Here is a 14157-nt window from a genome sequence, read left to right on the forward strand (position 1 = left end):
AAGCATTTTTTAAATAAATTTGCTAAGTTGCTGCTGTATCGTGATATGTGCACGTTTATGCTTTAATGTTGTTGATAGGAAAATAAACCGTCACGAAACAGCGAGTTATAGACTGTAAAGAACGAGTGCGTCCTGTTTCCTTTTAATGTGAAACGTACACCATTGGACATCCGGGTTAGACACACGTTCCAGCTGCAACAGCCGACTAGTCGATCAAGGCCAGTTTTCCATCGAGATGCAGAGTGTTTTATTTAACGCCGTTTTGTTCACATTTTTTTACGCGTTGCTCCCCTTGTCGTGGGTTCAACATGTCGTCGGCACATCGAGCAGCAGAGGTCAGTTAACGATCGAACCAAGGCTTTTATTTTTGCTTGCTTGTCCACTTTTTCGGGCATTCCAATGTTTTGATCTCATTCAGGACATCCGGGTTCATCCCACATTCCCAAAATGCCACACAAATCCATGATAAACGAACGGGGCTATAGAAATGCAACTTTTGGTTTGGTTTTATCCACTCTGGCTGTTAGATTGAGTTTTAGCTTTTAATATGCTCTCTCCCTGAATGCGTCATAAAATGTTAACAGCGACCATTTCCCGATGAAAGAATCTCAAATAAACATGGCAAATGCATATTTTTTTTCCTGAAACTTTTTGATATACATTACCTTAGTTATGAAATATATTGGCATTGTAATATTGGATTTGATAACTTTACGGTCTTTTTTTCTCCAATTACATTGAATCCACCACCATTGAGACCTTTCCAATTCAAATTCACTGGACGTCTATCACCGTCAAAGACTTCCAATGGCTCATGTGACTTTTTCCTTTGTAGGATTTGGTGACAACATCCACTGGAGATCGCTGGAAGATGGGAAGAGCGAGGCGGCTGCCAGGTAAGCTAGCTTGGATTTTTCTGTGTACTAAACATGGCGATTGATACACGGAGTTCCAACGTGACAATGTTTTTCAAAGCCAACATCTTACGCAAATTTGTTTCATCAATCCAAATATTTCTCCAAAGTCACCAGCGATACAAAATATCCACATTTTCTTAACTTGTCTTTATACGTGGTATAACCAACGTGTTTGACGTATGTTCCAGTGGACTGCCACTCATGGTCATAATCCACAAGACTTGGTGCGGAGCCTGTAAAGGTAAACGAGTGAATGAAATCGATGCGCCAATCACGATGTAAAATTAACTTTTGTTTTGGCTCTTATCAGCCCTAAAGCCCAAATTTGCCGAATCCAAGGAAATCGCAGAACTGGCCCACAACTTTGTGATGGTCAACTTGGAAGTGAGGAACTAGTCGGTAAATATTCCACAAGAGACGCATTGTTGTTCACATTCATTTCTTTTGACGACAAAAGGACGAAGAGGAGCCCAAGGACGGAGACTTCACTCCCGACGGTGGCTACATCCCTCGCATCCTTTTCCTCGGTACGCGGACCACGTTGCTCCTTGGCTGCCAAGTGATCGGGGAATAACCCGATAAAATTCTTTCAGATCCCAGTGGGAAAGTCCACCCTGAAATCACCAACAAAATCGGCAATCCCAACTACAAGTATTTTTACAGCAACGCCGAACAAGGTAATAACTTCATTCGGTCTTGTCAACTTTTATTAGGCCAAGTCAGAAAATTCGCATCAGGAAAACAAGACCATACAAAAGTGTGACCAAAAAGTATGAGTTGGTTCAATTTAGTGGCGGTGTTCCACAAGGCTCTGTACTCTGTCCGCAAATTTTACATTATCCAATTCAAAACCTTGTGGCAAATCTAAATGATTTGCGGTAAATGTAAGCGATTATATTGCACTTTAACTAGAGGTGAACGATTTTAGAAACCAAATAGATATTTTTTTAACCAATATTGCACATTTGATCCGATTCAAACTGAGTTATCTTTAGTAATAACCAAAGCCATGCCCGAATATTCGAGCATTTTGAAAATAAATCAGTTTTTTAATCATTACTCTTGCTTCCGTAGTGGTTTCAGGGATGAAGGAGGCCCAGGAGAAGCTAACCGGTGACGCCTTCAAGAGCATCCACACCGGAGACGAGCTGTGAGGAGGCGACCGTTAGGGCTGCAAGGGCTACATCACCTCCGACAACGTTGCCATGGCCACAAGACTACTTGTCACATACTGTACTACGTATAACGGATGTAAAGTCAATCAAGTGCCAAGTTGACGCACATCTTTCCACCAGGCTCAAACGGGTCGGTGGTCAATTTTTATGAAGACGCCAAATGTTAAAACGCTGCCATTTTTTTTTTAATCGCGCACTGAGAAGGCACATAATTATGCTTAAACGGTTTCAGACAACAAACGGCAATTTCATATTTTCCTCCCTGACTTTAAATTAGTTTATTACGAGTAGATGTTCAATGGACGTCTATTGTCTACTGTGTTGATATGAATTGAATCTTTAGTGTCAGTTTCTGTGCAGTCAATGTTGGGGAACCTCACCGTAGATCACCCTTAAAGCCACGGCTGTTTTTTTTCCTGCTAATGTTGAAGACGTCTCGTGCTTCCAAAGACAATTTCGTGCCAATGTGAATTTGTTTTTGTTTATTTGCTCATTTTAACCTGTTATTTTTGCCTCTTTTTTTACCCAGTAAATAAAGGTTTGTTGTAGTGAATCCTATGTGTTCGAATTGTTTTCTGACATTAAAAAAAATCAATTTGAACAGGGAATTAGGTCAAAACAGATTGGACGTATCACACTGACCGAGTTATAAAGTCCACTTATTTCTAAAATAGACCCCGTAAACCAACAAAAGAAATAAAAGACTGCTAAAGTTAAAGCTGGCGTATCAGCAAAAAAAGCATATATTAAAAAAACAAATTAAAAATGAACCACCAATCACTTGTAAAGCGATCAGGCAGGAAAAGTGTCCCCATGCACTTTGCCAAAGCATCACCCAGTGACGACGAGCCTCAGTTTTTGTCAGAGGGCGGACATTCTAGAACCTCCCTTGCTTGGCGTCTCCGATGGCCCCCCACACGTCGAAGACAAACTCGTCCGGGAAGGCGAAGTCCCCCAGCGTCTCGTCCAGCGCCATGGCGAACTCGTCGGGGTTCTTTTTGTCGCGGCCCACCTCCACCATGGTTGCCGCTGGGTGGATGGACATTGTCATTAAAAGACATTTTCGCAGTACGTACAATATTGTACAACGATTAATCTGACGGCGTAAATTCCACAGAATATGATCATGTGGTGGACACTCACCAAGTTCCGTATCCCGAATTCCCATGTAGCTCTCCAGAAGGTCATCCACCTTTTTCACTGCTTTCTCCTCAAACTCGGTCGGCTGGACGATACAAACACAGATTATATTTATTTACATATGATACTGTGTATATATGTGTGGTGTGTGTATGTGTATGTGGTGTGTGTATGTGTATATGTGTGTATATGTGTTTGTGTATGAGTGTGTGTGTATATATGTGCGTGTACATGTGTATGTATATATGTGTGTATAAATATGTGTATACATGTGTGTATATGTGTATATATATACTATATACATGTGTGTATGTGTATATGTATATAGATATATGTATGTATATAGATATATGCACAGGAGATATGTAGGCAATCCATAAAGTAGGCATAATGTCAAAAATATTTTTGCAGTATTCCCCCGTCTTTAAAAAAAAAAAAAAATAGATAACTTTATTCATCCAGTATTCTGTAAATTTCACTGTCACAGTAGCAAGAGGTATACCTACTGATTTGTGTGGCCACTTTAGTCAAGTTTTAAATCAGTTTCTCCTTGGATACAATGACAATAAAGACATTCATTTTGATCGCGTTGCAGTACTTGCCTCGTCCTCTAGCGTCGCCGGGCCTTTGGCCCGAAGTCTTAGCGTTCCCTTGCCGATCTTGTTGTCGCCGGGCTTGGCGCCCCTTGACCTGGGCTCCAGCATTTCTGCCGGCGGACGAAGAACGGACGTCAGCTTTCTCACGGCCATTGAAATGGACCAATCGATATTTGTGAGAAGAACACCTGTCGCTCATGTCTGTGTGTGATTGGCAGGCGGCTCACCAAAGGCCTTCATGGGCTCTACCAGCTTGAGGGTGAAGGTCTCGTTCCTGGGCAGCTCCTTGAGCATGCGGGCCACCTCGTAGTGGCGCGTACCCACGATGTTGCGGCCGTTGATGCGCTCGATGTGGTCGCCCACGCAGATCACCTTCACCTTGTCCACCACGCTGGCCTCCTTGATGCGCTGCCGCACGTGTGAAACCGGACACGCAATTACACAAACTAGGAAAAAAACTTGCCAGTTGACCCTTAAAATACAAATTGAAGTCTCTCGAGCTCCCCATTACAATCAGACATTATTGTCAGTAGTTTTTAAATATCCAAATTAGGCTTCAACAGACCTCTACTTTATAAGCGCATACTTTAGGTAGTTCAAACAAATGTAAAGAATTAAAACGTTTGTGCTTCATGATCGAGTCTTTGTGTATCTTCTTCTGCTGTGCGCATATTGGCCACCGGAGGGCAGTATAATAAATAATACGTATATCAAATGGGGTACTGTTTTTAATTTTAGGTGGAAAAATGATATTTATAGCTATTTTTCAGTTTGTTTGTTGTCTTAAAAGTCAAGAACAAGAAAAATATCCTCTCATCGATCTGTATAATGAGTGTGATTTTTTTCAATGATGTATTTTCATGCAAACTTTGTTTACACATTTAAAGTCAATCATTTTCTTCTTTGTGGCACTACATTTTTGGAGGAGGGATGCAATGAGAAAATCAAAATACTGCGACTTAATTTGGCATGAGCTCATTGGCTGCGGCTTTACCTTGATGAAGGCGAACCCTGCGCCGTTGTCCGTGATGGTGAGACCCAGCGCGTCTTCCGACTTGAACACCTCGACTTCTTTCTTGATGCCTCGGACGTGGGCGAAGATGAAGTCCTCCAGGCCGATCTGGCCGCCGAGTAGCTTGTCCATGTCGATCTTGTGCGTGTTGAGGGTACAGAAAAGGATCTGCAAGTTAAAAAGAAAGAAAAGAAAAAAAAAACAGAAAAACGGCGCATGTGTTAAAAATAAAAAAAGACAGATGACCCTCACACTTTAGAGTGCTCGTCAGTGTGATCAACAGAAACACTAAGCTGATTTGACGGTACTTTAAACAGATGGAAACCCAGCTAGTGGTCCAACTGGTTTGGTTTACTTACAAAGACTTTTATCACTGGAAACCAGGGAAGACCAAGATGGAGCCAAAACGCATCCATTAGCAAATTAATCAGCATCTCAATTCATATTTTCATCACTGTGAGACATACAATTTGTCCAAATCCTCATTTTTCAAGTCTCTAAATAGAAAATACTTGTTCATAATCATTTCCAGGTTAATTTCCCTTTCTATAACGGGCACATTAGTACATTTCTATTCTTTAATTTAAAATATCCAGGAAGAATGATTATAAGGGAATGGTGTTTATTCCCAGCGAGCCACTCAGGCTTTGTTTTCACGGCGCACCGACACCCTCCGCTCTCCCAGTCGTACCGACGAGCGTTGCCATGGCTAAGCAGGCCACACTAGAAAGGGGGCCGCGAGAGGTGATGCAAGGGTCCGCTTTTATTCCAAGCCAACCCGGTGCACGCCCACAGCCCGTTACCAAGGCGGCCTTTAGCTTTAAGCGGCTTCACGGCACCCCGGGCTGCTGGCGGCGGCGCTCCCCTCCCTGCTGGGCACTTCACCAGCTACTTTCTACCCCCTCCCAATCCCACTCACCACACCTCCCACAGTCTCAAGAACCACATGGAGGAAGGGACTTAATATAAGAGTCTAACATAGGCACACACTAGAATGGAACCGCCATTTTGACATGACCAATATCATTCATTTACTGTACGACCACGGTATACTGTGAGTAATAAATAATACAAGATCTTTTAACAGCATGAAAAGGATAACAACAACAACAACAAATGTCACTTGAGTATTAAGCGAGTCAAACAGCTAGTAGCTAGCATAATATTAAGATGACCTCAGTCAATCTTCACTCAGTCAAAAAGCAGTTTTTTTTAGTCTTGGTGATAACAAGTTAATAACCAACTGAGCGTCTTACTAGAAAAACAAAGCAAAAAGTAAAAACCAAACAAATAAACAGAACAGCAAAACAGTTAAAGCATGGACAGTTGGAAGTTGTAGATAGAACTACACGTGACGAACAACTTCATAATAATTAATTTAAAAAAAGAACTCCAAGAATAACGAGTGATTCAACCAGAACATTCAGTCTCGCACAAATCCCTATCCCGCCCACACACACACTTCTCCGTGCTCTAAAAAAATGGGTGAAAAAAACGCGACATACTCAAATGTCTTACAGGGCCGAACAGAACACCCTGCAGCCCGCACTCAAATGTGACACCAAAGACCAAGTACATCCTCTTCAAAACACATTTTCATGTCTGAAAAAAAGGCTAGCCCAAGTTAAAATCTACGTATTTCCTCAACTATTAGCTGCCTAACACATACACAACGGTGAGTAGCCGGGTGTCCCTAAAAGAAATTACGAGTACTGCGTACCAAAACATACATACATAACATACTGTATTATGCTAGCATTCACACACTGATCCTACTTAAACTAGTGAACCTATTATAACAAGTCATTGCAAACCAAAACCACTGAATTAATCCAAAACACATCCCTCAAAAAGGCAGATTTCTGTCATCATTCAAACTATAATTGTCCACTCTAAGGCCTTTAAAACATTGTCAACCAATTAGCTAAACAAAGCTATCTATTGGAGAGGCTGTGTCAAACCAGAATGCTAATGCAAAGCACAAATCCTTTTATTTGAAAATAATGTACTAACACTTAAATTTTGATGAACGGGGAAACCTGATTTCAAACGGATTTAAACAAAACACAACAGTGTTCCATTGATTCAAATACCTTTTTTTTTTATAACAGTCAATGTTCTTTGTGTCCCTGCACTGCTGCTTTATGGGGACAAATGTGGCGTGCTGAGGCTAGCAGTTTCTGCTTATAAAAACAAAATTGGAGTCATGACATCAAGGCAATACAATCATTAACCTTAACGTGTAAATGTGTGATGTTTGACACTCATAACTGGTTGCTGAACTCACATTTACAGCAAAACTAGACTAACAAATAAACAACAGCAAAAGTAGACTATCAAATATTAACCATATTGAAGGTGGTATAACAAATAAACATCAACCCAAGCACCATATGACATTTTTAAAAGGGAACATAAAAATAAAAGCACAGTTCTGCGGCCAAGTCCACTTCCTGGTTCACTTTTTATAATTACCCTCAACTAACGCGAAAAAATAAGGGCAGTAATTTCCCGCTCACGCCGGCAACAAATGAGATTGTGGCACCTAATCTGTTGGATTAGAAAATTTGTTACACCTACAAGATAAACGTGACTGTGCAGGCAAACGCCTACCACGCCTAAATCTCCACAACTACCCTAATAAACAGACTTTGACCACTATTTCTGTCCATATCAGCAAATTTACTAAGATGATGTCACGTGGTTGCCATTTTGTTTTTTAAGATAGCACGACAAGTTCGGTCATACAACAGCGACTAAAACAACCGCAAAAGAGATAACGTGCATTTTTATGGAGGGAGGAGGCCCAAAGTCGAGTTCCTCCCCCAGGGTATTATGGGATGGCCCCGGCCGTGGCCCGGCGCAGGTTATCTGCTCGAATTCGAGGCAGTACCCACGCAACCGGACCTCTGGGACTTCCTGTCACGGTCAACAGCAACAGATGACGACGTTTTTAACGTGCCGCTCTAATTGTGCCAGTGTCGTCTATTGACGGGGCGAAATTGTAGAAGGGAATATTCAACTTTTGACCCTGAACATGTGTTTCCAGATAGTAAATATTTTATGTGACTGCATTTCCTAGTGGGAAATTTGTCCAATTCAGATTTTCTGTTAATTCAGACTTTGTTTGTTTGTTGTAGCCATTCACGTTGCAAAAATAAATGAACAAATTGCACCCGTGATGTAACACGCATGGCCATGTAACACGTCACGTAATCTGGTGTTTACGGAAGTGTCTGTTGTCGTGCTTTTTTGGGGCAATTTGGAGGATTTTATGCTAGAATAGTCAACATTTCTCAGCGAGAATGTTATACTAAAGAAGGAAAATCCATTTTCGTCGTCTATGTCCGTTGTTTGTTTTGTCGAATATGAGCAGAAACCCGCCCAGTCTAGCTCGGTTGGAAAGCACCAGACAGATTTTTTTTTTGCGTTTCTCGAATTTGAATCTCAACAGCCAGCGTGCGTGGTCGCACAAAAGCTGCCCGGGCATTCACATTTTGAAAAGAAAAGAGTATAAGAGGGTGGTGTGCAAGCTTTTGTGTTGGATGCCAAGGCTGTCACGTCTACGTAGAAAGTTTAGCAGAACACTTGAAGCATAGAGGACCTCGTTTTACTGGTTGGCGACATTTGGCGTCCAGTCCATTCCGACTGGGCAAGGTTTTCGGTAGCGTTGTCCGGATCTGATACTCTCAGTATCGGCGCCTCATACTGTTATTTTTGGAGTTTGTGGACAGTATCCGATCTGTTACGGAGGAAGTAAACACGGAGCAAAAGAACAGTACTAAATGGACATTTTAGCACCTATAAAAAACTTTGTATCTCTAGCCACTGACAGAAGGTATTTGGATCGCTTTGTTGAAAGCACTGCCTTACAAATAACCCTTTGTTTAGTTCAAATTTAGGGTTTGGATAGGCATTTTTCTCCGCCGAGGTTACGGATTAGGACTCTGTATTGATAGGATACAGGACACATTGTTGGTGTAATGCTTGGAATTGCATTTTAATGATGAAAAAGCTATGTAAACAGGATTGTGTAAACTTTTGATATCCACATTAAGCACAGAAAGTCTGTGTAGTACTTTTCCCCACTTAGCTGTACTTAAACTGATGGTGAGGAATGTCTAGTGACCAAAGTGGAGCTGGAATTTAGTTAGAATTTAAGTGCGATGGTGGTGGGTGGGCTTTAAAAAAAATAACTAACCTCTGGTGGGCTGATGTTAAAGGCGTCTGCAATCTTGGCGTACAGTTCCTTGACGTTGGAGAAGCCTTCGATCCTACCGGTGGGGCTCCCGTGAGCCAGCTGCGTGTGGAACACCAACTTGGGCCGCAGGTTGGCGGGCGGTGGCGGTAGTCCGACGCCGCCGTTTCCCAGCGACTTGTTGCCCCCGCTGGCGAGCAGAGACCCCGCCGCACCTGCGTGGTGGCCGCCGCCGACCTCCTCGTTGTCCACCAGGTGCTCCTTGGTCGACTTGTTTTTCTTCCTCCACGGGCCCAGCGGCATTTTTTTTCTGCGTCTCGGATAGCTCGTCCAAGCGCTAAAACATTGGAACCTGTTCAAAACTCGTTTTCGACTTCCTTGTTTACGTCTGGCTTGACTCGCGGTTCTCCGGAGGTACTTTACCGACGCTCGCTGGGGTCGCCTCTCACCGAGAAACGGCGACGGGGTCGCGACGAACAAGCAACAGGTAGCCGGGGGATCAAGCGTGAGAGAGGAGGGAACCTGCAGCCTGCCTGTCCGGCTAACAATAGCCGCTCTATGCGCGCCCTGGCTGGGCGCAGGCGTACTGGGGAGCGGCGGTGGTGGCGGGAGCATCACCGATGCACCTGTGCACCCCAGCGGCCACTTGATTACGTACACGGTAGTGCCTGAGTGCCTGTCACAATTGACATTTTTTTTAAAGTAAAGTTGAAATTGCCTTACTTTATCATGAATAGGATATCATAATAAAAACTATATAATAAATTCAAACTTTCAGGGACTGTGAAAAGCTATACAAAAGTTGACTTTTACCCCTTTAATCAGGCAAATGGCTATTTTCGGTCATTAAAAAATGTGTAAATTAATTTAAAAAACTAAATGAATTAAAAACCTGGTCACTGCTTGTAAATGGAATTCTATTTTTTCCCCCAGAGTATTTAACTCATTGCATTTCATTTATGGTGATGGGCATCCAATTAATTTCAAAACGAAATAGGATGGCTCATTATTCAGCACCATTGACTATGCTAGACGTCTAATTACGTGCATGGCAGCCAATCAATTAAATGACAACCTTAAAAATATGTATGATGGTTATTTAGCATCCCCTGGTGGGTAGTTTCAATGTGATCATAACTTGCTAGCTTGCTCCATCCACCCTTTGTAGTCACCCATCATAGGAATTCATATTTCAATTTAAGCCATACAAAGTACACTAAGACAATAATACACACAACTGAATAATTGCTAACGGTTGTTTAGTACTGGTTGTTTGTAGCTAACAGTTAAACTAACTGCTAGCGAGCAAATGCCTAGCTAGGTTGAGAATGTGAATCAAACCTGTAGCGTTGATCTCAACGCAATTCGTCCCTTTTGGGTAATATCGCATTGTTCGTTGTTAGGGAGTAACATGGAACCATTGGCTAAAGGCTTTACTTTATATTGAAACATTTGTTTTAAAATACAAGCACATATATTTCAAACTATGGGGAGACTGTCATTTGGCACGGGACATTTTTGGTGCAAATTAAAGCGTGTGACTAGCTAAAATAGGCCCATCGACATAAAACGTCCAGTCTTCCATCCATTTGGCAGCATGCTTGGGATTTATAAAAAAAGGGGAAAAGCAAAAAGGTCAAAAATAGAAATTGCACATGAATCCAGGCTTGTGTGAGCTGTGGGTCATCACTAAGTGGGTAAGTGACGCTTCAGGACATCCTTGGCGTTGCCGGGCAACGTTTCTGGAAAGTTCACGTCAAACTCCACGACAAGGTCTCCTCTCTGCTCCGGGTTTTTCGGGAATGGCAAACCCTGGCCCGTCACCGTCTTCCTCATGCCTGGCTTTACCACATCGGTGATCTTCATGTTGCACGTGTTGCCGTCGATGGTGGACACGGTCACCGAGCATCCGCACAATGACTGTGGAGAGAAAAAGAGAAAAAGTTCAGGCAGGGTTGTACTACTTGCTTGTAAGGGAAAATACCTCGCAGGTAGTTTCCTTTTCTTCTGAATGAGCGTAGTCCTGATGTACTTACTGTACGTAATGTGCCTCATCAACATTATCAAATAGCACCCGCACCTTTGTACGCCCACTCGAGAACTCGACTGCATCACGTATTTTATTTTTTGCCATTCCTCCTACTCGCCACAAAGATCCCTCTCTCTCTCTATGTGTGTCTCTCTCTAAATGTGATTCATTCGGTGCAGTGGAAACAAATATTTAAACAGCATTTAATCACACTCCATGTTTCCCATGGTGACATTTTGCCGCACATGATAATGATAGATAAAAGAATGGATACGTGGCAACATTCTTGAGTAAAAATTGCATTTTGTAAAGGGCACTGCTCAGATGTAATCTCATTTCTGTACGTTTTTTATAAACATCGACGTGGGAAATTTCCAATTTTCAGGTATGAGTATAAAGATAAAGGTATACAAATTTAAGATATTTTCATCATGAATGAGGCACTAATGTTTGCATAATAATAATAATCAGACATAGGCTTTGTCATCATCATTGACTCAACAAAAGCCTAATTCTCATCATACCCAGAAACTGCGTATGATGAAATTGGTGAACTATCCCAACATGAAGTTACTGACCTCTTATTGGTCTATTTTAGTCTACTGACAAATAAACCGCCGTCTCATTGGTCTATTTTCAAACCCTAGTTAGTTAGACACAATCTATGAATAGTTAACATACTATTTGACTGCTTTCACATATACTGACTTTTTAAGTGACATTTTGATCTTTTTTATCGGGGTCATATTTCAGTATATTTGAATTTATGACTGAGATTTGACATGTAAATTTGTAGATTGTTGCTGTTCTTTGTGATAGGCAACTAATTATGGTATTTACTTTCTACACTGGTGTAATACTAACCCATGTGTGTCAATATAGCGGGAGAAAATAATAATAATAATAATTTTGTCCTGCGGTCCGTCAAATTTAGCTCCTCACCTGCCGTAAGCTGACCCGGACCGGATAGACGATGTTGGAACCCTCCCGTCTGAAGTGCGGATGCGGCTTGTCCTTGATGACAAACACAATGTCCGCCGGGATGGTGGAAGACGATTCGTCTCCCTCGCGGGGGAACGTGATCTTGGTGCCCTCCTTCCAACCTCGCTTGATCTCGATCGAGAGGATCTTGTCCTCCGTGCGCATGGTCCTCCCGTCCGGATTCAGACGCTTGCGGGAGATCTTCATCCGCTTGGTGCAGCCGTGGAAGACCTCCTCCAGGGAGACCCTGAGCTCGTGGACGATGGCCGGATCCTGCTTGCGGCGTTGCTGCTGCCCCCCCGGGCCGCAGTGCGCGTCCCGGGGGAATCCGTTCAGGTTGAAGCTGGTGAATGAGCCGAAAGGGTCGTTGCCGTCCACCTCCATGTCTTCGTCGTCGCGCCCGTTCCCCGCCTTGCGCCCGAAGAACATCTCGAAGGGGTTGGAGCCACCGAAGAAGGTGGCGAAGGTGGCGTGGGGGTCTCCGTGGAAGGTGTACGTGAAGTTGTTGGCCTGGCCGTCGCCAGGTGGACCACTTCCTCCCTTAAGACCTAAAGTAATGGACAAAACAGAAGAACTAGCATCCAACTCCAGTTGGTTTTGCCTTTTTGAGGAAAGTTGTTTCTCGTTTTGCACCGATATAATCTTAATTCCCATTTGTTGAACTCATTGGCTGCTATTGAAGCGCATGGCGTTCAATCTAGTTTGGCTGCAGCGATCATTTTGTGACGTCAATTATACCCACACTTATGCGCTAATAGAATAAAACACAGGCGGATGTGACAATGGGTGTTAATAACGTATCGAGAAGGGCGTCTTACATTAAGATACTCGCATTTGATTGGCTAAAACAATGTCTGCCCCTCATTTTCGGGCAAATACTGGCTTTTATTTAACATTATTCTCAACTAATGGACATCAGCAAAAATGAAAAATAATTGTTCTCAATTTCTTAAACGTTTTTTTTCAGCTGGGATGGACTAGATAAAGTAGGGCAATTGCGTTTTCACACTTTCTGGATAAATAAAATACCCTTTTAAACTGCATTTGACCTTTTTTGGGGTTGTATTTGTGTATTTGTGTGATATTTACACTGCTATCCCTTCCAGTCAAAATGAATGAGCGTCAATCACCGTCAATGGCAGCCTTGAGTTAATATTGGACAACAAATTCAATATTTAATGCTATAATATTTGGATTTGACTCATGGAAATTGGGTATATTGTCACAAAATAAATCATAAGTCATAAATTTCAACATTTCTCCGTTTGTATTTAACATTGCATGGATATAATTGGATTTGGAATGTCACAGATGATTGATTAATTGAAATGGCGTTACCTTCTTCTCCATGCTGGTCATAAATGTCCCTTTTCTTGGGGTCGCTGAGGACCTCGTAAGCCTCCGCGATCTCCTTGAATTTCTCCTCGGCTGCCGCAGACTTGTTTTTGTCCGGATGCCATTTCAATGCCTGCTTTTTGTACGCTTTCTTAATATCCTCCTCGGTGGCTCCTTTACTGATGCCCAGCGTTTTATAATAATCTTTGCCCATTTTCCCCCGTTGCTCCTCCACAAGCTTTGACCGGTGATGGGGAAAATGAGAGGATGGTGGGAAAAAAATGGAGCTTATTCCGTTCGCAGGGTTCGACTTCACGCCGGACTAGCGTTCACCAAAATGGTGATTCATTATCCGTGTTGTCTAGTTTGCTTCTATACTGATTTTCCTGTTGTTATTATTTATTCCTTCGTGGTTCGTGGTGAGCCTTTAAATAGATTGGCATCTCGCTCTCTCTGTAGACTCCATCGTCAAGCTAGAGGGACGCTACTCGGCTACATCCACTTCCGGGTTCAAGCGTAAAGCTGGAAAGAGAATATAAATTGGTAACTTTTACAAATAAAATGTATCGAACTGACCAGTAATAATCGAACTGACGTTATTGGTGACATATTAAAACGCAGGCATGTTTATTTTCGACCAGGTCTTACTCCAACGATGAAGAATTCTACAGGTTTTCAAATCAAAACTGTTTCCTGTAAAGAGCCAACTTTCCTAAGAAAAAAAGCATTCATGACCCATGAAGACCACAGTTCCTACTTGTTATATTCTGTAAT

General features: G+C 42.4%; 3 protein-coding genes across 5 annotated transcripts; 1 reads left to right on the plus strand and 2 right to left on the minus strand.

Moving 5' to 3' along the window:
- Positions 1-97: 97 nt before the first annotated feature.
- On the plus strand, positions 98-2645 carry txndc12 (thioredoxin domain containing 12 (endoplasmic reticulum)). Its single transcript, XM_077615189.1, has 7 exons — positions 98-335; positions 836-896; positions 1106-1158; positions 1228-1301; positions 1375-1444; positions 1511-1594; positions 1992-2645. The coding sequence occupies exons 1-7, from the start codon at positions 236-238 to the stop codon at positions 2069-2071; spliced, it is 522 nt and encodes a 173-aa protein (XP_077471315.1). The 5' UTR covers positions 98-235; the 3' UTR covers positions 2072-2645.
- gipc2 (GIPC PDZ domain containing family, member 2) lies at positions 1607-9696 on the minus strand. 3 transcript variants are annotated; one of them, XM_077615187.1, is made up of 7 exons: positions 9462-9688; positions 9042-9375; positions 4823-5008; positions 4056-4236; positions 3835-3938; positions 3236-3317; positions 1607-3121 (listed from the first exon to the last, which is right to left on the minus strand). In XM_077615187.1, the coding sequence occupies exons 2-7, from the start codon at positions 9339-9341 to the stop codon at positions 2970-2972; spliced, it is 1005 nt and encodes a 334-aa protein (XP_077471313.1). In that variant the 5' UTR covers positions 9342-9375; positions 9462-9688; the 3' UTR covers positions 1607-2969. The 3 variants fall into 3 exon arrangements, 2 of the variants coding, with proteins under 2 accessions (XP_077471313.1, XP_077471312.1); XM_077615186.1 differs by having other exon boundaries at positions 9042-9689; XR_013304206.1 differs by lacking the exon at positions 1607-3121 and having other exon boundaries at positions 3286-3317; positions 4017-4236; positions 9042-9696.
- Positions 9697-10454: 758 nt separating this feature from the next.
- dnajb4 (DnaJ heat shock protein family (Hsp40) member B4) lies at positions 10455-14140 on the minus strand. Its single transcript, XM_077616111.1, has 4 exons — positions 13979-14140; positions 13387-13905; positions 12010-12596; positions 10455-10958 (listed from the first exon to the last, which is right to left on the minus strand). Exons 2-4 carry the CDS (start codon positions 13595-13597, stop codon positions 10728-10730), a joined length of 1029 nt encoding a protein of 342 aa, XP_077472237.1. The 5' UTR covers positions 13598-13905; positions 13979-14140; the 3' UTR covers positions 10455-10727.
- Positions 14141-14157: the final 17 nt, after the last annotated feature.

The sequence above is a fragment of the Stigmatopora argus genome, chromosome 12, assembly GCF_051989625.1.
Source record: "Stigmatopora argus isolate UIUO_Sarg chromosome 12, RoL_Sarg_1.0, whole genome shotgun sequence".
NCBI lineage: Eukaryota > Metazoa > Chordata > Actinopteri > Syngnathiformes > Syngnathidae > Stigmatopora > Stigmatopora argus.